General features: G+C 41.4%; 1 protein-coding gene across 2 annotated transcripts in view; it reads left to right on the top strand.

Annotated features, from left to right (window-relative positions):
* The window catches only part of NOVA1 (NOVA alternative splicing regulator 1), a 187,881-nt gene that overhangs the window by 159,601 nt on the left and 949 nt on the right, over positions 1 to 27,331 (top strand). For both annotated transcript variants that reach the window (XM_054162106.1, XM_054162105.1), the window contains one exon: positions 27,167 to 27,331. This exon is cut by the window's right edge and continues 949 nt beyond it. In XM_054162106.1, the coding sequence (XP_054018081.1) occupies positions 27,167 to 27,331 (165 nt within the window). The remainder of the gene's footprint in view (positions 1 to 27,166) is intronic.

A 27,331-nucleotide genomic window follows, 5' to 3' on the forward strand; every position in this document is an offset into this window, starting at 1 on the left:
TATGTCCAGTTCCTTGTGTCCACAAATCATCACATTGAGCCTCTTTTTGCCTTCCTATGGAAACTAGGAAGGCAGAAGGAAATTAGTTACCTGGTATCATGCTTTTTTAGAACTGTTTCATGCTTAATAAATACCTTATTTATTTTAATTTACTGTTAAATTCAATGTACTCTGTGTTTAAATCATGCAAGCGTTCAGTATGTGCTAACAGGTTTTGACACACCATCTATTTAAGTTAGAAAAAATGCTTCTGTCAGATCTTGCACAAACTGGATCAAACACCAGAAAAGTTGTCTTCACACCAAACTCATTTCCCTCAGGGGTTAACATTGTTGTTAATTACTGGTTCTCAGGTACTTAGAACTTGCTGGCTGTATGAACAGTTTGACATAAACCAGAAAGTAAGCGTATTAACTCAGTACATCTTTGCTCAACGCAGGACTGGCTGTTGAGAGGGTTGTCTAATAGAGACAGGAATGAAATTCAGAGAGAAAAAAAAATGCCTAGATAGAAATGCTCCTAAGAAAAATAGAAGTTGGGATATCCCTCCCATCAATTTGAAAGCCTTCTTCATCAGCCTGCTCCCATTCCAGCAACAGTTTTTTGGCTTCATCACCATTAGCTGACAAAGATAATATCTTTCTCAAGAGCTAGGTGTATTTTATGAGTGCTCTGTTCAGCCTTTATCCTCTCTCTCTAAAGTATTTTGTATATTCTAATTAGAAAGCTTTGAAAATATTGAGTGCATAGATCTGCTTAAAAAGTGTTCTTACTATTTTTTATGTCTTATTACTTTTTTTCCCCCCTGTTTGTTGTTTTGGTTTGGTATCAATGATGAGCATACCCTGGTGATCATTATCTGGAGTGAAAAGATGAGGTGCTTTTATTTACAGGAAACACTCTTTGACCATGCTGTTTCATTAGCCTCAGGGAAGTGTCTGCTTTGCATCTCTGGATTTTGAATTCTCAAAATGGTAGTGTAGCCTACAAACTGCAGGTGACTTTGAATATCTAAAGAATACTTATTCTGATAGCAAGTTGCTCTGTAAGAATGCTGTTAAGTGGTGTAGTTGAATATACAAACTAAGGGAAATGTTTGCTTTGTGTCCTGCCTGTATCCCATGTTACATCCTTCAATGCACTTTATTTATAACCTGTATTTTAAGTTCCCATACAAATAATCAAGATCTCTTTTGAACAGCATTGAAATTGCATATATGGAGACGAATAATGAGTTCCTTAAGTGACTTTTTGCCACAGCTTTTATTACTAGGCCTTGAAATTCCTACTGGTTTATGATTATTGTATCCCTCCTAGTATTCCCTGGTAGTTTCTGTCCCTTCCAGCAGGAAGCCCAAAGCACATGAAAAGGTAATTTTGGCCTTTCTGTTCCTTGTAGTGCGCTGTGATGTAGGTGGCAATTGTCCTCAGCCTGTAGTAGTGATTAGCATTCAGCACCAGTGTGTCGAGGAGCATCTGCACTGCGGCTATCACATGAAAATAGGTTCCAACACAGTCGTCTCAGGCCTGTCAGCAGTCCTGTGAGCACACACCAGGACAGGGCTAGGGCACAGCAACATGCTCTGTGGCTGCAGAAGGTGATCCTCAATAAATTAAAAAGGAGAATTGTTTAGGTATGGGGTTTTATCACAAGATGTTAGGTTAAGAGGAAAGAGCTGATTTAACTGGGTGGAAGGCAGAAAATTCAGTCTGAAGGTGTAAGATCACACCTCACCCTGTTACGTGGCTATAGTAGCACCTCAGGCTTAAGGTCATTCCATTTTCTATCATATTTTAGTGGTGATGAAACATTAAAGATCAGTAAGGGGATTTAAGGAAGATTTAAGCAAGAATCAGTGCTGGGTTGTTGCCAGAGTGAAATATTCAAACCAACTTGGTGGTTGTAGCCAGGTGGGGGTTGGTTTCTTCTCCTAGGCAACATGTGACAGAACAAGAGGACACAGTCTCAAGCTGTGCCAGGGTAGGTTTAGACTGGATGTTAGGAAGAAATTCTCCATGGAAAAAGTGATTGGCCATTGAGATGTGCTGCCCAGGAAGGTGGTGGAGTCACCATCACTGAAGATGTTTAGGAAGAGCCTGAATGAGGCACTGGGTGCCATGGTGTGGTTGATCAGATGGTGTTGGATAATAGGTTGGATTTGATGATCTCGAAGGTCTTTTCCAACCTAGTTAAGTCTGTATTCTGTACTGTGAAAGTTGGAGGACTCCCTGTAAGTCATCACAATTAGACAACTGTTGAGTATATGTGTTGAAGAGCATATCTGATGTGATTCTTCCTGCTGTACAAGCAGGTTAGTTATATTCTTCTGACAGAGCTTGCATAGTGGGTGTAGCAATTTTTAGGCACACTTTTTACCACAAGAGGAAAATAGCTGTGCCAACAGAGGTCAGAGGAAGGTGGGCAGGAAATCTGGCTTTGATTATGTCTTCCTTTTAATGACTCACTTTGCCCCAAATTCAGATGAGATTATAAGTCCTTTGTCTGGCAATTTCCACTTCTGTTGAATTGTCACGTTCATGAGAATCCACTGTTCATGACACCATGTATTTTATGATTATCAAGACGAGGGCAGTCTGTGAAATGTCCTGTACAGTGGAAGAAAATAGTGCATTCAGAGCTGTCATGTGTTGTGTGAAGTTATATTGAATTGCCAAGGATGCAACAGAAACCTCTGCAATGGAAGTGGTTTCTTTTTTGAGTCCTCTGTTGCAGGAAGAAATACATCTGTCAGTAGTATTGTTGTTAATGCCTTGTTTAGTTTGCCAAGAGAACTTCCTTGGGCCTTTGTTCGTGTTAAAAGTTCATACACTGCAGCTTCCCATAAAGCAAAGAAGCAAAGATGCAATAGAATCAGAGACATTTCAAATGATTCTCTTCTTTTTTTCTCTGCTGTCCTCTTACCACTGAAAACAGCTCAGTCTCTCTGTACTTTTAGACTGGGAGCTTCTGCGTTACTCCTTCATGACCTTTGTCAGAGCATGGACAGTTATATAGTGGTGTAACTGTTGTACTGACACTTGGAGCTGGCAGAATACAGCTTTACTTTTATTTACCAGGAGGAGGAAATATTTTGCATTTCCACAGTATACTTCAAGTGGGAAGTTCAGCTCAGAATTGAGGAATGAGAGCAGAAACGTCATATAAAACACACTTGCTTTTCCTCATTAGTGCCTTGGAAAGGTGCAAATTTTAATCCTTATTTTAACAGTTGTGACATTAGACAGATAGAGAATTGTTTCTATAATCAAAACTAATTACATCTTTTAATGATGAGAAAATTTTTATTTATTACTTTCTGAGAACATATGTTTGTGATAACCTATATAGAAATAGCTAGGGAAAATTATTCTGCTCAAGTGAGTGGATTCCAGTGGAGGATCTTGAGTCAAGGTTCTTGAGTAGTGGTTGTACTGTGTCCAGTTCTGGGCCCCTCAGTTTAAGAAAGATGTTGAGTTGCTGGAAGGTGTCCAGAGAAGGGCAACAAAGCTGGGGAGGGGTTTGGAGCACAGCCCTTGAGGAGAGGCTGAGGGAGCTGGGGTTGTTTAGCCTGGGGAAGAGGAGGCTCAGGGCAGACCTTATTGCTGTCTACAACTGAAGGGAGGTTGTAGCCAGAAGGGGGTTAGTGTCTTCTCCCAGGCAACCACCAATAGAACAAAAGGACACAGTCTCAAGCTGCACCAGGGGAGGTTTAGGCTGGATGTTAGGAAGAAGTTCTTCATAGAAAGAGATTGGCCGTTGGAATGGGCTGCCCAGGGAGGTGGTGGAGTCACCATCACTGGAGGTGTTTAGGAAGAGACTGGATGGGGTGCTTGGTGCCATAGTTTAGTTGATTAGATAATGTTGGATGTTAGGTTTGACTCGATGATCTCAAAGGTATTTTCCAACCTGGCTTATTCTATTCCATTCCATTCTATTCCATTCCATTCTATTCTACTCTATTCTATTCCATTCTATTCTATTCTATTCTATGCTATTCTATTCTATTCTATTGTATTCTTCAGTAGAGGTTCTTGAATAGAGGTTCTTCAGCAGAGGTTCTTCAGTAGTAATCTTTCCTGCTGCTCTGGTGCTGAAATGCTGTCATAGCTAAAGTCTAAGCAGAAATAACCTATACTCCATAGACCAGCTGTAGACAGTATTTTTTCCTGGTTCTCAGGTTAATACATTACTTTTACTCCATTCCTCTTGTTCTTTGACCAGTTTGCCCAATGTTTTGCTGTATCTGAGCTCAACACTTCAGTTTGTGTTGTCTCCTTAAAACATGATTTTTTTTTTTAAAGATACTATAAAGCTTTTAAAATACATTTTAAAACCTAGTGCACAAATCAGTTTGGAGTTCTTTACTCTTATTGTCTGTTCCAGATTTCCCCCTTTTGGGGAAACATTTGTGTGCATATTCCTCTATACTGAATTATTTGTTTTCTTTCCTTTCCTCTCTACTAGCACACAACAATTTTATGGTTCACTGTTTATTGTGCCCTTCATAGATTCAGGGAAAATATTGTCAGGAGCATAAATAAGACATGGGGGGGTGAAAAAGAAAAGGTAGCTTCTCACTGCTAAGTGTCTGAGTACTACTGGCATAGCATTCATAGGTTGTCAAGAATGATCTGCCAACTGTAGTCCTGTAAGCAAAAACACAATTCCATGCCTGTGTATCTTGGTTTGATTTTATATTGCAAAAGAATTAGGATCAGTTAGGTTCCTATGTCATCTTTCTCAGTGTAAAGGAGAGCATTATTATTCCTTTTCTGCTAAGATGGGTACATGTTTGTACTAAATCAATTTCTCCTCAGGTCTTGAACTCTGCCACGTTATTAGCTTTGTTGTTCCTTGTCCTCCTCAAGAAAAGTCAGGAGGAAATTTTCAAGTAAAGCTTGAAAAAAAAGAAAAAAGAAAAATTAAAAGGGACAAACTAATATTTTTATTGATTTATTTTCTATTAAGCAAACAGCTTTTGACAAGGTATTACATGGTCACCATTGTGCATTGATGAAGTCTTTTGCCTATTATCACTTCTGATCCTTAGTTGTAAAACTCTTTGAAGGAAGTGAATACAATTTTGGAAATAGACCAAGCTGGGGGCAGGAGTTGATCTGCTGGAGGGTAGAGAGGCTCTGCAGAGGGACCTCGACAGGCTGGGCAGATGGGCAGAGTCCAACGGCATGAGATTTAACACATCCAAGTGCCGGGTTCTGCACATTGGCCACAACAACCCCAGGCAGAGCTACAGGCTGGGGTCAGAGTGGCTGGAGAGCAGTCAGGCAGAGAGGGACCTGAGGGTGCTGGTTGATGGTAGGCTGAACATGAGCTTGCAGTGTGCCCAGGTGGCCAAGAGGGCCAATGGCATCCTGGCCTGCATCAGGAACAGTGTGGCCAGCAGGAGCAGGGAGGTCATTCTGCCCCTGTACACTGCACTGGTTAGGCTGCACCTCGAGTACTGTGTCCAGTTCTGGGCCCCTCAGTTTAGGAAGGATGTTGACTTGCTGGAACGAGTCCAGAGAAGGGCAACAAAGTTGGTGAGGGGCTTAGAACACAAGCCCTATGAGTAGAGACTGAGGGCGCTGGGCTTGCTTAGCCTGGAGAGGAGGAGACTCAGGGGTGACCTTGCTCTCTACAGCTACCTGAAGGGAGGTTGTAGGCAGGTGGGGGTTGGTCTCTTCTCCCAGGCAACCAGTACCAGAACAAGAGGACACAGTCTCAGGCTGCGCCAGGGAAGGTTTAGGCTGGATGTCAGGAAGATGTTCTATGCAGAGGGAGTGATTGCCCATGGGAATGTGCTGCCCAGGGGGGTGGTGGAGTCACTGTCCCTGGAGGTGTTCAAAAAGGGATTGGATGTGGCACTTGAAGCCATGATTTATTTGTCATGAGGGTTAGGTATTAGGTAATAGGTTGGACTTGATGATGTCTGAGGTCTTTTCCAACCTGCTTGATTCTGTGATTCTATGATTTAAGCTAGTGCTACTTCTGTGAAAATGCAGAGATTTGGGAGATAAGTTACCATTACACTTACCTGGACACTTAGAATTTCTGTAGGGTTTATTAACTACAAAATGTTTAGGAGTGAACATGTAAAAAGGTAATGCTTTTTGGAGTGAATGGATTTTGCTTTAGACTCACATAGATATTTTATTCAAGCTGTTTATGAGAGTTTAAAAAAATCCCACAACATCTCACTGTAAGTGAAGATCTTGTTCTTTCATTTAAGGATATGTGTACATATGATATGTAGGTTTTGGCATTTGTCCATGTCCTTGTACTAAGAAAATGTCCTATCTGCTTATGAAAAAGGATCATTAAACCCATCATAGAATCATAGAATTGTTAGGGCTGGAAGGGACCTCAAGGGTCAGCCAGTTCCAACCCCCCTGCCATGGGCAGGGACACCTCACACTAGATCAGGTTGCTCAGAGCCACATCCAGCCTGGCCTTCAAAACCTCCAGGGATGAGGCTTCCACCACCTCCCTGGGCAACCTGTTCCAGTGTCTCAACACCCTCATGGGGAAGAGCTTCTTCCTAAACATCCAATCTGAATCTGCCCATTTCTATTTCTTTTCCATTCCCCACAGTCCTATCATTACCTGACACCCTCGAAGTTGGAGAATACAGATTCTCCTCTTTGTCAAAATATGGTTAAGGTCTTCAAATGTCCTGTGCAAAGGGGTGTTTGGATTGTTTTCATTTTGCTACAACTGTTTAAACTATACTTCTTTAAGCAAAACACAGTTAAAATAGGTAGTAAGGTATAAAGTGCCAGATAGTTCTCTATTCAAGCTCCATCCCATGTAAAACTAAAGTTGGCAGCACATAACACTGAGGTCTAGCCAGGATTATCTTTGACTTGAATCATAGAATCCTAGAATCAATAAGGTTGGAAAAGACCTCAAAGATCATCAAGTCCAACCTGCCACCCAACAGCTCATGACTACTAAACCATGGCACCAAGTGCCACGTCCAGTCCCCTCTTGAACACCTCCAGGGATGGTGACTCCACCACCTCCCTGGGCAGCACATTCCAATGGCTAACAACTCACTCTGTGAAGAACTTCCTCCTCACCTCGAGCCTAAACTTCCCCTGGTGCAGCTTGAGACTGTGTCCTCTGAAATCCTTAATACTCAGATTTGGCAACATATTGTCTCATTCAGCACTAGAGGCTGGATGAGGCACTTAGTGCCATGGTTTAGTTGACTAGATGATGTTGGGTGATAGGTTGGACTTGATGATCTCAAAGGTCTTTTCCAACCTGGTTAATTCTATTCTATTCTATTCTATTCTTGGAAGAAAAAAGTCAACCATGTTCCAAGATATGTATCAAGGAGTCACTCAGTGTGCTCTTTGCTGTTTGAACAACTCAGGGAAAACAGAATGTCAGAGCAATTTCCAGAATGCAAATCTGAATGACTTTATTGCTTTTTTTACTCCTGCTGCTGCTGTATAGGTCACACTAAGGTTAAGCTCTAAGTTTTCAACTATTTGGAATTTAAATTAGCAGCTCTTAGGAAGTTCAGAATTTATATGGTCGAGAGTCGTTGAGAATGCAGAAAGAAACACTGAGGTTAGGAAGCCTACTGCCACAGTGGGGTAGAATCTGTGCAGCACAGATTACAGAATCACAGAATGTCAGGGACTGAAAGGGCCCTCAAGAGATCATCCAGTCCAACCTCCCTACCAGGGCAGGGTCACCAAGAGCAGATCACAGAGGAGCACATCCAGGTGGGTTTTGAATATCTCCAGAGAGGGAGACTCCACAACCCCCCTGGGCAGCCTGTTCCAGGGCTCTGGCACCCTCACATTAAAATAATTTTCCTTCTGTTTCCATGGAACTTCCTATGCCTCACCTTCCACCCATTACCCCTTGTCCTGTCATTGGGTATTGCCAAGGAGAGCCTGACTCCATCCTCTTGACATTCACCCTTTATGTATTCATAAACATGAATGAGGTCACCTCTCAGACTCCTCCTTTCCAAGCTAAAGAGCCCTCAGCTTCCCCAGTCTCTCCTCATAAGGGAGATGTTCCACTCCCTTCACCATTTTTGTGGCTCTGCACAGGACTCTCTCAAGCATTTCCCTGAGGTCCTTCTTGCACTGAGGGGCCCAGAACTGGACACAATACCCCAGATGCAGCCTCACCAGGGCACAGTAGAGGGGGAGGAGAACCTCTCTCAACCTACTAACCACAGCCCTTCTAATCCACCCCAGAATGGCATTGGCCTTCTTGGCCAGAAGAGCACACTGGTGGTGATAAGGTTAAAAAAAAAGTAATACCATGTTTGGCTGACATGTCAGAAGTAAGTTATAAGAGGCATTGTTAGACCTAGCCCTGGAAAACCCTACTTTGGGCATATGTTAGTTAATATTTAATTTGGGCCATCCAAAACATGATCACTTCCACAAGCTGTTTGTAGGAATAGGGCAGCAACATACTGTGCAGTCCTGCAGGCTTGATGTTGGATGCATCATCTGCCTTTTTCATGCTTTGAGAATTCATCAGATGGTGAGAAACCATCCATAGATGTGCTTTCCTCTAGTTTTGTGCCTGCAGTTATTTTCACACTTGTTGGGTTTGGGGTTTTGTTTGGGGGTTTTTTGTTTGATTTTTGGCTGTTTCTTTTTGTCTTGATTTTTTGGTTGTGTGGAGGGTTTTGTATGTTTTGGTGGGCTGGAGTTTTTTGGTTGGTTTGGTTTTGGTTGTTTGGTTCTTTTAGTTGTTGGTTTGGTATTGATTATTTGGGGGGGGTTGTTGGTTTGGTTTTGGTTATTTGGAGTTTTTTGATTGGTTTGGTTTTGGTTATTTGAGGGTATTTTGGTTGATTTGGGTTTGGTTATTTGGGTTTTTTTGGTTGTTTGGTTTTGGAATTTGGGGGTTTTTTAGCTGGTTTGGGTTTGGTTATTTGGCAGGGAGTTGGTTTGGATGGGGTTTGGTTGTTGGTTTGGGTTTGGTTATTTGGGGTTTTTTTAGCTGGCTTGGTTTTGGTTATTTGGGATTTTTTAGTTGTTTGGTTTGGGTTATTTGGGGGTTTTGGGTTGATTTGGTTTTGGTTATTTGGGGGGTTTTGTTGGTTTGGTTTTGGTTATTTGGGGTTTTTTAGTTGTTTGGGTTATTTGGGGGTTTGGGGTTGATTTGATTTTGGTTTTTGGGGGGTTGGTTGGTTTGGTTTTGGTTATTTGGGGTTTTTTAGATATTTGGTTTTGGTTATTTGGGGGATTTTGTTGGTTTGGTTTTGGTTATTTGGGGTTTTTTAGTTGGATTGGTTTTGGTTATTTGGGGTTTTTTAGTTGTTTGGTTTGGGTTATTTGGGGGGTTTTGGTTGGTTTGGTTTTGGTTATTTAGTTTTTTTTTATGGTTGGTTTGGTTTTGGTTGTTTGGGGTTTTTTTGGTTGGTTTAGTTTTGGTTATTTGGGTTTTTTTTAGCTGGTTTGGTTTTGGTTGTTTGGGGATTTTTTGGTTGGATTGGTTTTGGTTATTTGGGGTTTTTTAGTTGTTTGGGTTTGGTTATTTGGGGGTTTTTGTTGGTTTGGTTTTGGTTATTTGGGTTTTTTTTAGCTGGTTTGGTTTTGGTTATTTGTGGTTTTTTTTGTTGGTTTGGTTTTGGTTATTTGGGGTTTTTTAGTTGTTTGGGTTATTTAGGAGTTTTTTGTTGGTTTGGTTTGCTTCTCTTCTCTCTTCTCTTCTCTCTTCTCTTCTCTTCTCTTCTCTTCTCTTCTCTTCTCTTCTCTTCTCTTCTCTTCTCTTCTCTTCTCTTCTCTTCTCTTTACTGCATGCAATTTCTAAGTAAATTGCAAGTGGTGATAAGAGGAGGTTCAAACTTTGAGGGGAAAGATTTGTTCTGAAATATGAATTTAGGAGTTTAAGGCAGATATTGCTAATGACAAGAATTGCTGTGTGTTTTGTAACAAAAACCATTTCTTGAATGTGAAGATACCTTTCTGCTAGGTTTGTTCTTATTAAGGAGCTGTGAAATGCCTTAACTCTAAATATTAACACTTAAGTTATTTCATAAGAGGCCTAGATCTTTCATAAATGTAATTATATTCCATAGCCTATTCAATATTCAGCACTTGTTATTCAAACCAAAATAGAAGAACTTAAATATAATATGGCCATGACAAGGAGTTAACTGAATAAGAAAGGGTTGTGAAATGCACAATTTTTATTATACTCCTAATTGTCATGCTAATTTGCTCCTCAGTTTAGGAAGGACATTGAGATATTTGAACATGTCCAGAGAAGGGCAACGCTGCTGGGGAGAGGTCTGGAGCACAGCCCTGTGAGGAGAGGCTGAGGGAGCTGGGGATGGTTAGCCTGGAGAAGAGGAGGCTCAGGAGAGATCTTATTGCTCTCTACAACTACCTAAAAGGAGGTTGTAGCCAGGTGAGGGTTGGTCTCTTCTCCCAGCCAACCAGCACAAGAGGACACAGTCTCAAGCTGCACCAGAGGAAGTTTAGTCTCAAGTCACAGAAGGAGTAATTGGCCTTTGGAATGTGCTGCCGAGGGAGGTGGTGGAGTCCCCATCCCTGGAGTTGTTCAAAAGAGGATTGGACATAGCACTTGAAGCCATGTGTGAGGTGTTGGATGACAGGTTGGACTTGATGATCTCTGAGGTCTTTTCCAACCTGGTCAATTCTATGATTCTAATATAGAACTATCTGGATTTTATTTTGGTGGTAAGAGAAATGTATAGAAGTGAAAGGAAAGAGTATAACCTCCTGAGTTCGAATGTCAGAGGGCTCAGCAAAATTAGAGGGTTTAAATATCACCAAGCATAATTTGTCATTTTGAAATGAATAAAATATTTTTATATCTGAAATACAACTTTTTTTCATTTTCTATTGAAAAAGCAGAATAAAACTGTTAGCAATACTATTGCATAGGAATACTTTTGAAAACTGTAGTTCAGCTTTATGTGAACTCTGTGAGGGAGCTGGGGTTGCTTAGCCTGGAGAAGAGGAGACTCAGGGGTGACCTTATTGCTCTCTACAACTACCTGAAGGGAGGTTGTAGCCAGGTGGGGGTTGGTCTCTTCTCCCAGGCAAGCAGTACCAGAACAAGAGGACACAGTCTCAGGCTGCACCAGGGGAGGTTTAGGCTGGAGGTTAGGAGGAAGTTTTACACAGAGAGAGTGATTGCCCACTGGAATGGGCTGCCTGAGGAGGTGGTGGGGTCGCCGTCCCTGGGGGTGTTCAGGACAAGGCTTGACAGGATGCTTGGTTGCATGGTTTAGTTGATTGAGTGGTGTTGGATGGTAGGTTGGACACGATGATCTTGAAGGTCTCTTCCAACCTGGTTTGTTCTATTCTATTCTATTCTATTCTATTCTATTCTATTCTATTCTATAATTTAGCATTAATTTCTTGAGTTCTGTCTAAACAAAGTTATTTGTTAAACAAGAAAAGGACAGACGTATTATGATACCAAGTCTAGCTAGAAAACCTCTTGATTTTCTCACCTTTATCTTATTTTGAGAGAACTCTTCCCTTCTTGTTTTTTTTTAGTTCTGTTTCCTTTTTTGGTTTGTTTTTACTTTTCTATTTCTCAGTATGTTTTTTCTTTCACAATAAATATAAACTGGAATGCATGAGTCCTGTGTCCAGTTCTGGGCCCCTCAGTTTAGGAAGGAGGTTGACTTGCTGGAGTGTGTCCAGAGAAGGGCAACAAAGTTGGTGAGGGGTTTGGAACACAAGCCCTACGAGGAGAGACTGAGGGAGCTGGGGCTCCTTTGCCTGGAGAAGAGGAGGCTGAGGGGTGACCTTATTGCTCTCTACAACTCCCTGAAGGGAGGTTGTAGCCAGGTGGGGGTTAGTCTCTCCTCCCAGGCCGCCAGCACCAGAATGAGAGGACACAGTCTCAGCTGTGCCAGGGGAGATTTAGGCTGGATGTTATGAATAAATTATTCACAGAAAGAGAGATTGGCCATTGGAATGTGCTGCCCAGGGACGTGATGGAGTCACCATCACTGGAGGTGTTTAGGAAGAGATTGGATGGGGTGCTTGGTGCCATGGTTTAGTTGATTAGATGGTGTTGGGTGATAGGTTGGACTCGATGATCTCAAAGGTCTTTTCCAACCAGGTTTAGTCTATTCTATTCTACTCTATACTATTCTACTCTACTCTACTCTGCTCTACTCTACTCTACTCTACTCTCTAGCTGGGCTGGAGCTGTTGGCTAGATACTTCTCCTTAAAGTTAGATATTTCTATTAGTTAGTTAAAGTTAGCTATTTCTACTAGATATTTCTCCTTAAAGTTAATCAAGCATTGTGGAGCTACATACAGAAATGCATAGGTATAGCACAGAATTTATGTTCAGGTGCTTTTGTATTCATATATTTATATGTCTCTAAGTTTTCACATCAAATCTTGTGTCAATGGGAACAACAGGAAGGACTTTTCTTGTTTTCATTTTGTTTTGCTTTGTTTTTCTTTGCTTTATTTAATTCTGTGTCTGGCTAGAGTTTTGATTTCTTAGAATCTTTCTTTGCTTTATTCGATTGTGTGTCTGGCTAGAGTTTTGATTTTTAAGAATCTTTGTTTCATTTAGTTGTGTGTCTGGCTAGATTTTGGATTTTTTAGACTCTTTCTTTGTTTTATTTAATTGTGTCTCTGGCTTGATTTTTGATATTTTAGAATCTTTGTTTCATTTAATTTTGTGGCTGGCTAAATTTTTGATTTCTTAGAATATTTGTTTTATTTAATTGTGTATCTGGCTAGAGTTTTGATTTTTAGTATAGTATAGTATCACAGTATCAGTCAGGGTTGGAAGGGACCACAAGGATCATCTAGTTCCAACCCCCCTGCCGTGGGCAGGGACACCTCACACTAGATCAGGCTGGCCAGAGCCTCATCCAGGGCTCCACCTCCAGGGACGGCACCCCAACCACCTCCCTGGACAACCCATTCCAGGGCTTCACCACTCTCATGGGGAAGAACTTCCTCCCCACCTCCAGCTTCATTCCATTTCCACTAGTCCTATCACTACCTGAGATCCTGAGCAGTCCCTCCCCAGCCTTCTTGTAGCCCCCTTCAGATACTGGAAGGCCACAATTAGGTCACCTTGGAGCCTTCTCTTCTCCAGACTGAACAGCCCCAACTCCTTCAGTCTCTCCTCACAGGAGAGGTGCTCCAGCCCTCTGCTCATCCTTGTGGCCCTTCTCTGGACATGCTCCAGCACCTCCAGATCCCTCTTGTAATAGAGGCTCCAGAACTGGATACAGTACTCCAGGTGGGGTCTCAGCAGAGCTGAGCAGAGGGGGAGAATCCCCTCCCTTGACCTGCTGGCTGTGCTTCTCTTGATGCAGCCCAGGATCTGATTGGCTTTCTGGGCTGCAAGTGCACATTGAGAGCTCATGTTGAGCTTCTCATCCACAAGCACCCCCAAGTCTCTCTCCTCAGGGCTGCTTTCCAGCCAGTCACTGCCCAGTCTGGATTTGTGCCTGGGATTGCCTTGACCCAGATGCAGGACCCTGCACTTGGTCTTGTTGAACCTCATGAGGTTGGCTTATACCCACCTCTCCAGCCTGTCAAGGTCCCTCTGGATGGCATCCCTTCCCTCCATGGTGTCTGCTGCACCACACAGCTTGGTGTCATCAGCAAACCTGCTGAGAGTGCCCTCGATGCCACTGTCCATGGCACCCACAAAGATGTTGAACAAGACTGGTCCCAGGACTGATCCCTGAGGGGCTCTGCTTGTCCCTGGCCTCCACTGGGACATGGACCCATGGACAGCCACTCTTTGGGTGTGGCCATCAAGCCAGTTCTTTATCCATCCCGTGGTCCACCCATCAAACCCATATGTCACCAGCCTGGAGAGCAGGATGTGGTGCGGGACAGTGTCGAAGGCTTTGCTCAGGTCCAGGTAAATGACATCAGTTAATTGTGTGTCTGGCTAGAGTTTTGATTTCTTAGAATCTTTCTTTGTTTTATTTAATTGTGTATTTGGCTAGAGCTTTTTGATTTTTTTGAATCTTCCTCCCCTTAAGCTCTACCCTCTTTTTATGTGTTTATATGTGAAGGACAACTGACAGTCACTAAATCGAATACAGAGCTCATTTCATTGCTCCTTGGAAAACATTTTGTCCTTACAGCTTAGTGCCTAGACCTGACAAGGTACCTTCCACTCTTCTTTTTTTTTTTTTCATGTTAGAATAGTTTACATAATGGACTTTGATGAGAAGGAGTAATTGCATCCCTGATCAGTGATTCACAAATTCTTCATTACAAGGTTGTTAAGGAGATGCCAAGGAAAAGGACATGAGCATGCAGCTGTAATTTGGAATTGGCAAGAAGGAGAATCATCACTAGGAGTTTCTTAAATGAGCTCTTGAATTTAGGATTGCTTTTTCTTTAAATCTTCTAAATACATAGTTTTGTTCCTGTGTTTGCTGTACATACAAGCATGCTTTGTGGATTACAAAGGACAGTAAGATGCTGGAAGGTGTCCAGAGAAGGGCAACGAGGCTGGGGAGAGGTCTGGAGCACAGCCCTGTGAGGAGAGGCTGAGGGAGCTGGGGTTGCTTAGCCTGGAGAAGAGGAGGCTCAGGGGAGACCTTACTGCTCTCTACAACTCCCTGAAGGGAGGTTGTAGCCAGGTGGGGGTTGGTCTCTTCTCCCAGGCAACCAGCACCAGAACAAGAGGACACAGTCTCAAGCTGTGCCAGGGCTGGATGTTAGGAAGAAAATCTACACAGAAAGAGTTGTTGGCCATTGTGCTGCCCAGGGAGGTGGTGGAGTCACCATCACTGGAGGTGTTTAAGAAGAGCCTGGATGAGGCACTTGGTGCCATGGTTTAGTTGATTAGATGGTGTTGGGTGATAGGTTGGACTTGATGAAATCAAAGCTCTTTTCCAACCTGGTTAATTCAGTTCAATTCAATTCCATTCAATTCTATTCTATTCTATTCTGTTCTATTCTATTCTATTCTATTCTATTCTATTCTATTCTATTCTATTCTATTCTATTCTAATTATCTGTTTCTATGACTGCACTATAGAATTTTCTGCATTGATCTGTTTTAGAAGCACATCATTGTCTATTTTGGCCACATTTATCAAAGTTCATACTGAAAATTGGGCACTGTTGAGCAGTTGTGAGGCTCTGTGATTTTAACATTGTATATCAAACTAGAAAATTCCTACTGTAGTCAGAGACATTCCTGTGAACACTCCTAGGCTTCTCTTGGATTTGCAGGTCCACAGCCAATACAAAAAGAAACTGGAACCCTCAAGTCTCCTTTAAGTCAAGGGAGATTGTGTTCCTAAGTGTCTGTGATTACAGACTGTCCAAGATTTGCTCTTAATCTCTTCTCATCTCCTTTATGTTTCAGCCAGAGAATTTCCCTAATAATTGCTTTCATTAGGTATAAGATTTTTAGCTAAAAAACAATGCATCATTCAGGCTAATCTGCTCCTGGGGAGTGCAGGGAAAGCTAATGGATGCAGTCTTTTAAGGATTCTCTTGAGAAGTACAGAAGTATCCTAGTCATTGATGTACTTCTCTTTTGTCTGAAGACTTTTCAGGACAGCAATCAGTGCAATGCTTCTTTGAGCAATGAGCTGGTAGCCATGAGGAGCCAAAGATCAATAGTTTTGGTGACTGGGAAAGCAGAAAATGGGGATACCTCAGCTTTGCCCCAGTTTCAGTTTGCCCAGTTTAAAAGTTAGATTCTGGCTAACTCAAAACAATGGGAGTTGTCTTGAGTCTTATTAAAATAATGTACATTATCTACATTTTTTTTGGTAGATTATTTTGTATTGAGGAGTGACTTTTCAGCACTAATCATAGAATGGCTTAGGCTGGAAAGGGACATTAGAGAACATCTACTCCAACCTCTCCACCGTGGGCAGGGACACCTCTTAACTAGACTCAGCTGCTCAAGGTCTCATCCAGCCTGGCCTGGAACACCCCCATGAGGGAAACATCTACAACTAATTTGGACATCCAATTCCAGAGTCCCACAACCACTGTAGTGAAGAACTTCTTCCTAAGATCCAGTCTAAACCTACTCTCCCTTAAAACCATTCCCCCTTGTCCTATTGCTAGACACCCTTATGAAAAGTCCCTCTGCAGCCTCCCTGTAGGATTCCTTCAGGTACTGGAAGGCAGCTATAAGGTCCTCTCAGAGTCTTCTCTTCTCTAGGCTGAACATGCCCAGCTCCCTCAGCCTATCCCCATAGCAGAGGTTTTCCAGCCCTTTGCTCTCCTCTGGACTCACTGCAACAGCTCTGTATTCTTCTTGTGATGGGTACAGCAGAACTGGACCTGGTATTTGAGGTGGGGTCTCACAAGAGCAGAGTAAAGGGGAAGAATCCCCTCTCTTAACTAGCTGGCCACACTCCCCTTGATGCAGCCTAGGATATGATTTGCCTTCTGGGCTGCATGAAGAAAATGCATCATAAACATATGGTGGCTTATATCACTCTACTCAATAGTACTACATTCAGGGTATTGTGAACCTCATCCTTGACTCCTGTAGAATGCTGGCAGGTATTCATAGAACCCCAAGCAACCAATGAGATGAGAAAAAGAGAGATACTAGACAGAGGAAGATAGAACTATTGTGAATTTAGCTAGAGAATGGGATTAACATTCTACTGCTCTTCAGAGTGTCATTCAGCCTCTACTGGCCAAAGCAGTTTGCATTCCTCCTTTCTGTCTCCTTATAAAAGATGTCTCATCTGAAGAACAATGCAGTCAACACAGATGTGTAATATTTTTTGTGTATGCTGCATACACTGCAAATGGATGGAAATCTGGGATTATTTTTTGTCTCTTGTATAATTCACTCTGTAACCAGCTCATTCTTTCTTTTATTAATTATAAACACACACCCCCAACCCAATCCTCCAAAGTATAAATGAATCTGCTCAAAATGCATTGCACTCCTCTGCAAATGTAATTTGAAAGTCATGAAACATTAATGCACAAAGTATGGAATGGGTTTTTTTTTATGCTACACAGAAAAGTTAAGTTCCTTCTCCATCTTATTAAAACTATGTATCACAGAGAATTCCTGGAAGGTTTGGTTGATTCCATCCCCTTCACTTTTCACGTAGAATCACAGAATGGTAGGGGCTGGAAGGGACCTCAAAAGCTCATCCACTCCAACTCCCCTGCCAGAGCAGGATCACTTAGAGCAGGTCACACAGAAAAGCATCCAAGCAGGTTTTGAATATCTCCAGAGAGGGAGACTCCACAACAGCCCTGGGCAGCCTGTCCCAGTGTTCTGTCACCCTCACAGGGAAAAAACAACCAAAAAAAATCCTCATGTTTCTATGGAACTTTCTGAGCCTCATTTTCTGCCCATTGCCCCTTGTGCTGTCATTGGCACCACCCAGCAGAGCCTGGCTCCATCCTCTTGGCACTCACTCTTCACATCTTTATAACCATTGATGAAGTCACCTCTCAGTCTCCTCCTCTCCAAGCTAAAGAGCCTCAGCTCCCTCAGTCTCTCCTCATAAGGAGGATGTTCCACTCCCTTCATCATTTGTGTGGCTCTTTTGAATGATGTTTTCATGAAGGATGCTCATGAATCTACTTAGAGACTTCTGTGTCTCTGTGTGTGGAAATGTTTAATGCTTTGTTCAGAAGTGGATAATCTCTGTAATGAAAATAGTTTTTCTCTCTCCATGCACAGCTTCCTGGAGCACATCTTTCTTAAAACTGTTTCTGAGAGACAAATCTATTCTACTTAAGAGTTAGTGCCTACACATGCCCATGGCAGGAGGGGTTGGAACTAGATGATCCTTGAGGTCCCTTCCAGCCCTAATGATTCTATGATTCTAGTAGCAGAATGGCAACTAAAGCAGAGAATGGAGAATTTTTGTGTGCTTAAACATGATTTGCTAATGCCTTGCTGTGAGAAGGTTGCATTACAAATTACACCTTTAGTTAAAAGGATGAAAAGGAAAAATAATTCTTGTTCTCCACACTTTAAAGTGGGCAGAAGAATAATTAGGTAGTAACTAAAAGAAGTGGGAGGTACTTTTTTTTTAGTCTCCCAAAGAGCCAAGGTTTAATATAAAATACTAATTGAAAAATGGCCTAGATTTAAGCCAAAGCAGCAATTTATGCAAAAACCCCTTGCATGTTCTTCCCTTCTTGGTTCCAAAGTTGGAATGGAATGGAATGGAATGGAATGGAATGGAATGGAATGGAAATAGAAATAGAATAGGATAGAATAGAATGGAATGGAATGGAATGGAAATAGAAATAGAAATAGAAATGAATAGAAATTAATAGAATGGAATGGAATGGAATGGAATGGAATGGAATGGAATGGAATGGAATGGAATGGAATAGAATAGAATAGAACAGACCAGGTTGGAAGAGACCTTCAAGATCACCGTGTCCAACCTATCATCCAACACCACCTAATCAACTAAACCATGGCACCAAGCACCCCATCAAGTCTCCTCCTAAACACCTCCAATTATGGTGACTCAACCACCTCCCCAGGTAGCCCCTGCCTGTCTACAACCTCCCTTCAGGTAGTTCTAAGGCATGTGTTTGCAGATACCAATTATTCCCTGAAATTAGGCATCCATTGCATGGTTGGGTTTTAGGACTAAAATAAAGCAATGTCCTTGAGAAATGTGCCTTCAGCTAAGGGGAGGCCTGAGAACTGGAACAAAATAAACACTTGTGATAAACTCAAGAGTGGGAACTGGCTGAAGCTCCTGCTACATTCTAGTGGCAGATACAAATAAGTGCTTCAGAATATCTGTTTGCAATGTCAATTTACCATATTTCATAGAATCACAGAATGGTCTGGGTTGGAAGGGACCTCCAAAAGTCACCTAGTCCAACCCCCTCTGCAGTCAGTGGGGGCATCCTCAACTGGTTGCTCAGAGCTCTGTTGAGCCTCACCTTGAATACCTCCAGGGACAGAGATAGATGTGTAACAGTCTGGTCTGATTTAAACTTGAGAAAGACCTCTTAACTTTCAATTATTACTTTTTTCCAATGCATTAATTTAACTTTGACTTGACTTGAAAGAAACAGTTATGAGGGCAGAAATACCACAAAGAAGCATCACAGAGACATATTGCTCTCTACAACTACTTTAAAGGAAGTTGTAGCCAGGTGGGGGTTGGTTTCTTCTCCCAAGCAACCAGCACGAGAACAAGAGCACACAGTCTCAATCTGTGCCAGAGGAGCTTTAGACTCGAGGTGAGGAGAAAGTTCTTCCCAGAAAGAGTAATTGGCCATTGGAATGTGCTGCCCAGGGAGGTGGTGGAGTCCCCATCCCTGGAGGTGTTCAAAAAAGGATTGGCTGTGGCACTTGGAGCCATGGTTTAGTTGTCAGGAGGTGTTAGGTATTAGATAATAGGTTGGACTTGATGATCTCTGAGTTCTTTTCCAACCTGGCTGATTCTATGATAGCAAAATGTCACTTATCTGGAAATAATTGCAGGTAAAATACATGAAGGAAATGCTACAATTATGTGTAGTGCTTGCTATAAGAAGAAAATCTCAAGCACACGAATGTGACCAGGAAAAGAAAGATGTGCATTATATTGGGGAGCAAAGTAGTAGGTTGTCTCTTCCTCTAATCCTATATCCTTTGTTCACAGAATATTTCAGTTCTAGACACCCTTTTATAGAAAGAGAGAGTTTGAATTTTATAGACTCATAGAATTGTTAGGGTTGGAAGGGACCTCAAGGATCATCTAGTTCCAACCCCCCTGCCATGGCCAGGGACACTTCACACTGGATCAAGATATGTGTACATATGATATGTAGGTTTTGGCATTTGTCCATGTCCTTGCACTAAGAAAATGTCTTCTCTGCTTATGAAAAAGGATCATTAAACCCATCATAGAATTACAGAATTGTTAGGGCTGGAAGGGACCTCAAGGATCAGCCAGTTCCAGCCCCCCTGCCATGGGCAGGGACACCTCACACTACAGCAGGCTGCTCAGAGCCACATCCAGCCTGGCCTTCAAAACCTCCAGGGATGAGGCTTCCACCACCTCCCTGGGCAACCTGTGCCAGTCTCTCCCCACCCTCATGGGGAAGAACTTCTTTCTAAATTTTAATGGACTGTACAGAATTTAAACATAGTCATGGTAGGTGAAGACTGAAGTTACAGTCTAGGTTTATTTGCATTACGATCTAGCTGCATTTCCAAGAGAGTGCTTTTTAAGGTGGGTATCTGCTCTTTTTTGTAAATGATTTTTAAATCAAGCAGACTCAGCTTTTTATCAAACAGGCCATTTTTTTAAATATTTTTTATTATTTATTTCATTGTTGATTTTTTTTTTTTTTTACTCAAACAGACCATTGGAAATGTCTCTATTCCTTCTAAGTCCTTTCTCTCTGTAAAGAAAGCATCCACTCTCAGCCAAAGCAAACAGGAATTAGTTCAGTGCATGACAAATCTGAAAAAGGAAGTTCATTTTCCACCCTATCTATTGAACCCAACCCACAGCTACTGAAATTCTGCTAACTTCCTTGAGGGATACGTTCTGTGCAGTCAGCAGAGATCTGCTGTGTAAGCCTGGTGGCTGAGGCTCAGCCTGACGAGAGCAAACACCTGTGCAGACCAGCCTGGTATTTCTGTCTGCTGCACACAGAGGATGACTCATGATTATTTGGTAGCATATCCTGCCTTGAACTTGCAGTTGGCATTGGGTGTGTAGCCAGGGACTTTTTGAGGAGTTGCCTGATGTGATGGAGCATGGCTGCAAATCCTAAGTGCATGCAGGCATCTCTCAGTAGACTTCTATCACGTTTTCTGTTGGTCCTGATCCTGACTTTTCTCCCTGATTTTCACCAGTGTAAGGATGGGTGACATGGAATTACTCTCATCAGTACAAGCCTGCTGTAGAAGTGTGCCTAGCCTGCCCCACAAAGAAAGAATAAATGGTTCTGCCTCTTATTTTTTTGAGGGCTTTCTACTGTAATTTGTGCTTTTAGAATAGCCTCTCATCAACGCCAAGCCTGGAGTCAAACGAGCACCTAAGCAGCAGGAAACTTTCATAGGTATAGAATCCAAAACCCCAATAGAGTATTGAAGAGTTGGAGGTAATTAATGAGCAATAAAGACAGCAAAAAGGATAAAATGGAAGACAGTAATTTAAATACAGTTTTAAGGGGATACAATGATTTGCTTTCAGAGACTAAATTGTAGAATGGTGCCAGATTAGGACCAATTTGTTACTTAGATGAAAGAAACCTTTTCATAAAGCTGTTTCACTGTTTAGAGAAGAGAAAACAACATTACCTGAGTAGCTGAAAAATTTACTAGAAGGGAAAAAAGCACAACTAGTATAGAAGATCCATAGCATGAATTATAATTAAACTTGTGCAAATAAAAGAGGGGAAAGAAAGCTGAATACCAGGTAAAAAAAAAATCTCCTTGGATCATTGCTCTCTGGGCAATCTCTTCAGAAATAATTCTGTGGGGTGGATTAACCAGAGGATGGTGTAATCAAATGTCTTTACTGTCAATTTTTTTTGGGGGGGTGTTGTTTTTCCATGTTTTCATGCTATTTTGTATAATCAGTGAGATGGTTTTGGTGTAATTTAGTGCAGGAGTATGTCACACTGCTACAGGAAGCATTAAGCTCAAAGCCCTTTCTAATTTTTTTGGCCTCCTTACCTACAATTACTCTTAATTGTCATTGCAGCTATATCAAGTGCTAGTTCTTGCTATCTAACCAGTCTGCTTGCATTTCATCCTCACACTGCTTTTGCCAAGTAAACACTTTGTATTAGCTGGGTGGCACATAAGGTACTGGTTTCTGATTATCATCCCCTGACCTCAAAAGGCTGTGAGAACAGAGAATGCAACCACAGCACAGTTCATCAGAGAGAAGGGAAAGGAAATAGGGAATAGAGAAGGGAAAGGATTGCTAGAGGTAACTGGAGGTCTTTACACAAGAGGGGTTGGTTGTTTATGGAGGCAGGATATGAGGTGTTAGTGTGGGTAGCAGTGCAGGTCTGGTCATCATTCTGCTCCCCATGAAGCTATTTTGCATGTGTCGATAGCTGCTGGTAGCTGCTCAGAGCAGATAATCTCCTTGCAGAGTAAGGGAGGGGATGAGAAGTGGCACAGCATAATCACTGAACATCTGGCGTTGCACAGTAGATGCTGTTCAGCTCCCAGAACAGAGCCAGGACTTCAGGAAATCAGAAGACATTTTAGACAGTGCTGATGTGATAGGCTGCGGTGGTCGTGCAAGTGAGTTGTCAAAAGGGTTAAGGAATTACTTGATACAGAGTTGAGGAGTCCAGTGTTTTGCAGCGTGCAAGGGTGAATATGAGCCACTAATGCCAGGTTAAAGTGATCTGAATTGTGTGCTCTGGACATAATGGTTGAGAACCTTCAAGCACTGAGCCTCCTCCCCTGAAGTGCAGAGTTTCATCAAATCTCTGCCAACTTCACTGGCAACCGAGGGCAACAAACTACCCTGTGGTTTGAGCCCTTCAGTTTCTTGGATTGCTGTGCTTTGGTCAAGCCTTTTAACGACATGATAAAGTGTTAGGGCAAACACAGGCAGTGGAATTGCTTTGTTTCTTTAATTTTTGTTTCAGTTTGATTCCTTTTCAGGGGAGGAGTATTCTACTCACTGAGCCTGATTTTGAACTTGCTTATGCTAATGCAAATAGGATGAGAGTGAAGCCTGTGGAAATAATTAGTCTGCTTTGTGAGTAAGCAAATGTCATGATTGCAATCCTTATTTTTCATGAAATCTATCTGGCATGGGAGAAAGGTTGAGTTCCTTCCAACTTTTTCTTTCTTAGTATAGCATTTGAGAAAAAAATAAATATATTGCATATGTATTTTAAGCTCATGTTCATAACTGCTTTTAGATACTCCCTCTCTGCAGCACACATTTCAATATACCCAGGAGCATGCACACAAACCTGGAAACCTAACCTTCCTGCATAGGCAAAGATATCTTTATTGGATAGCTCAGAGCACTTATTTTGAGTAGCAGTTAGGTTTTTCAATTCAGCATCCCAAGCACTTTCTGAACTTATCTGTAAGAGGGAAGGCAGAGCTGTATAATTTCCCTGGGAGGCAGGGATTTCAGTACTGGTGGTGGTACAGGTAAAACCCAAAGGAAATGCTCCTTGCTTTTTCAGTTTGTGCAACTGGGGTTGAGATCAAGGGGTTTGTCATACCATTTTGTATCTATTTGAATTAATGACCTTAAGGATTTTAGGCTTCAGCAGCAAACAAATGCATGTTTTATATTGGCAATGTTTATTTGCAATGTAGATCTGCAGTATTTATATTGGCAGCTGTGGCCCTAATATGTTAAGATACTGCATCAGCACACAGCACAACCAACGTTTGCAGTAGAGCTGATACTCTGTTGAGGTGAATGAAGGAAAGAGGTGGAGAGTTAACAAAATGGTAGCAAGACCATATAACCTAACCAACCAAACAAACAATCCTAGAAGTATTGTTTGTTTGGGATGTTTTAATTAATTATCTCAAAATTTAAGTAACCTTTTTCAATCAGTTGTGACAAATAAAAGAATGTTAACAACTGAATGTCTCAAAACACAGCAAATGTTGCCATTCCTTTCAGGAAGAGCAGGACTTAGGTTTCAAACAAAGTGCATTCAAATGCATGTATGTTTAGGAGGCTCAGGGGAGACCTTATTGTTCTCTACAGCTACCTGAAGAGAGGTTGTAGCCAGACGGGGGTTGGTCTCTTCTCCAAGGCAACCAGCACCAGAACAAGAGGACGCAGTCTCCAGCTGTGCCAGGGGAAGTTTAGACTGGATGTGAGGAGGAAATTCTTCATAGACAGAATGATTGCCCATTGGAAAGGGCTGCCCGGGGAGGAGTCACCATCACTGGAGGTGTTTAAGAGGAGACTTGATGGGGTGCTTGGTGCCATGGTTTAGTTGATTAGATGGTGTTGGATGATAGGTTGGGCGTGATGATCTCGAAGGTCTCTTCCAACCTGGTTTATTCTAGTCTAATCTAGTCTAGTCTAGTCTGTTCAAAGTGAATTTGGATTGGAATACAACATTTGCTGTGGCATCTTGGTGTAAAATAGATGGTGCGTATTGTCTAATGTCTTCATACTTCTATTCTTTTTATAAGGTGCCTTACATTCCAACCCCCCTGGCAGGGGTTTGTATTCAGAATTGTCCATTCAATGCACAATCCAATATTTCTTTACAAAAAAAAAAGAAGTTGTTTAGGAAAGGGTATTTTTGTTTACCTCAGAAGCGGACAAACATAGAACACATTAGCACAGCAAATCCAAGATTTATTTTCTGACCTGCAGCATAATTTGTGTGCTCTTCCTACAAAAGCATTTCTAGCCAAGGTGGGGATGGGTGGGTGTGGAGGAGGAGGCAATTCTTTTCCTGTGAACAGGCCGTTTTGTTAAACCACCAGAGCTGTTAGCCGTGAACCAAATGAACTTTTGTGATGCAAAGTGAGGGGAGAGTAGTTTCTAAGTGAGAAAAATCTTTCTTGTCGCATACAGAGCATTTGCTTCTTAATTTTGTGACTGAATGAAACCATGATTCTATTTTACTATGCCAAACCTTTAAATCCATCCTATCCATACTACAGTAACCTGGATTTTGATAGGTTGCATGAGTAGCTGTGTTATGATGTGCTACAATGCTGCCCTTAAAAGAAATAGTCTAGTTAGTTTTGCCATCACACGGGAGTGTGTTTTGTGCCTTCTTAGGTTATTCTCTTACACTTCTCTGCCTAGCTTGCTCAGAATTGTGCACCTTGGTTATGAAACCAAACAGGGTCTGGTAAATCACAGCTAATCAAAATATCCCAAAGAAACTGCCAGCATGTTTTAAATCAGTGGAGTCAGGTAGTTGTTTGCTACAGTATGTGACACCAGGCCATAATCTTGAAAGCTGTGACAGGCAATACAAGATCTGCAGTTTTATTGAGTCTTCCTGGGTGATTTTGCTTTTATAACACTTTGCATTGTTTGGCCTGTTAATTTGAAAAGCAAAACAACAAACAAGCAACTGACCAAGCAAACGACCCCCTGGAATATTTGTGTTTAACAAAAATCTGAACACCCCTTATGTATTGAGCAAGTAGTTAGGACATTTGGTACCTCGTCCCAAATGCCAGCACTTAAGAGTGCTTTTGTTCTTCTTTTGATAGAAGAACCCCCAAAACACTAAGGGTGCCTCAAAACCACCAAATATTTTCAACTATATTTCATGAGGTGTCCTGAACTGAAAGTGATTGTAAATATACACAATAAAACATTTCAATTTTTATATATATATATACTTATAGAATCATAGAATCAATAAGGTTGGAAAAGACCTCGAAGGTCATCAAGTCCAACCTGTCACCCAAGAGCTCATGACTACTATATGTATATATATTTATGTATATATTCATATATGTGTGTGTACATATGTATATGTATATGTGTGTATATATATATATATTTATGTATGCATATACATATATGTATGAAAGTATATGCACATATTGAGATGTTTGTGGGTCTATTATTGAGATGTTATTTGGTGTTTGGGTATGCTAAAAGTTCGTTGCTTGTTTGTTTGTTTCCGATCCTGCAGCTTTATGCAGCTTCAGAACTAAGACAGCACTTAACAATTTCTTATTTACTCCATAGAAGAGCTCCTGTTTTCATGTCAATGAGCAGAAATGAAATCCCAAAGAAACTGAAAGTTCTGTGTTTGCTGTGAAACAATTCAGTGCAAAATGCAGTGTGGGGTTTTGAATGGCACAATTATGCTGCCACTTTTTAATGTCCATGTTATAGAAGTGTGTGAGGGGTGGGGGGAAATGTAAGAGTTTCTCAAATTTATGCTGGGTTTTCAAAGGTTTTTATCTTGATGCTGTTCTAACTGGAAATACCTAAAATGGGTAAGACTAGAAAATGCTTATTCATAAGGCATCCATATATATATATATATATATTCATGGTTAGCTTGACATTATAATGAGCTTGACTTTTTAATGAAGCAGTAAAATGAAAATGTGGCTAATAAAACTTTAATTGTGTTTTGTATTGACTTGTTGCTGAGATTTTTAGATAGCATTTTGGGTGAGAGGATAGACAAAAGTGTTCCCCCTACGTGCCTGATGCACAAAATCTGAATGAATGGACACCAGCGGGCTGCTAAAAATGGGGTGGGTTTGGGTTTTTTTTAGGTAAGATAAAACATCATATTAGTTCAATATCATTAAAGAGATAGCACATTAAATCTTTGAGACACAGCTGTAAATTGGGTATTGGAAATACAAGCTATGGAAAAATAGGTACAAATACTGAGCTTGTATCTTGGGAGTCATTCTTCACTCGTAGCAATAAGTCAATAAGGAATACATTTGTTGACCTTAGCGATATTGTATCAGCTCGAAACTCGTTGAAAGTGGAGGAAAGATAGGCTTGATAGGAAAGTAGCCTTCATTTGAAGGCCCTGAGATAAAGATTTTAAGATGCAAAAATGCTGTGTTTTGTTCTTTCACAATCCTCAGCATTTAGCTACTCTCTCCTGCCTCACTTCATTTCCATAGGCTGACTAATAATACACCGTAGCACTTAATGAACTTCTCTGTGCTGATGCCGATGACAGGTTGAACAATCAACACCATGTCCTGTTCAAGAGCAATGATTTCATCTGTCCATGCTATACCATGTTTGCTTTAGCCCAGTGGGTGGTTTGTTTTTCTTAAAGAATATTTTTACTGTAGATATTTTAAGGGAAGGTAAAGAATTTCAGACACATTCTGTCTATGTTGCTTTGCTGCAGTAGCCTGGAAAGACAGGAATCAGATGAAAACACTTAAGACAAATCTTTCCATGCAAGCCTAATACCTGCCTTTGCTTAATCTCTGGGTCTAGAGTTTGCTATGCTGCAAGCAGTGTAATCCGTGGGAGAATGATAAATGTGATTTTATTGTTATTTTATTCTCTAACTCATTGTGTTGTGCATTTGAAACAGATGCAGAGCATTAAAAGAAAAAACCAAACTTGATGAGCTGTATTTATTTTTGATATTATATATATATATATCTATTTTTTTAACCTTTCCTTTTCAAATCATGGTAACTAACTTGCTTCATTCTTTTCCTTCCTTTTATAGGGAAGCAAAAATATTGTAGTGTTTGTGCACAAAGCAGAAGTATTATTTATATATATTTTTTTTAATTACAGGTAAAGATTATAGTTCCCAACAGCACAGCAGGTCTGATAATAGGGAAGGGAGGTGCTACAGTGAAGGCTATAATGGAACAGTCAGGGGCTTGGGTGCAGCTTTCCCAGAAACCTGATGGGATCAACTTGCAAGAGAGGGTTGTCACTGTGAGTGGAGAACCTGAA

The sequence above is a fragment of the Dryobates pubescens genome, chromosome 5, assembly GCF_014839835.1.
Source record: "Dryobates pubescens isolate bDryPub1 chromosome 5, bDryPub1.pri, whole genome shotgun sequence".
NCBI lineage: Eukaryota > Metazoa > Chordata > Aves > Piciformes > Picidae > Dryobates > Dryobates pubescens.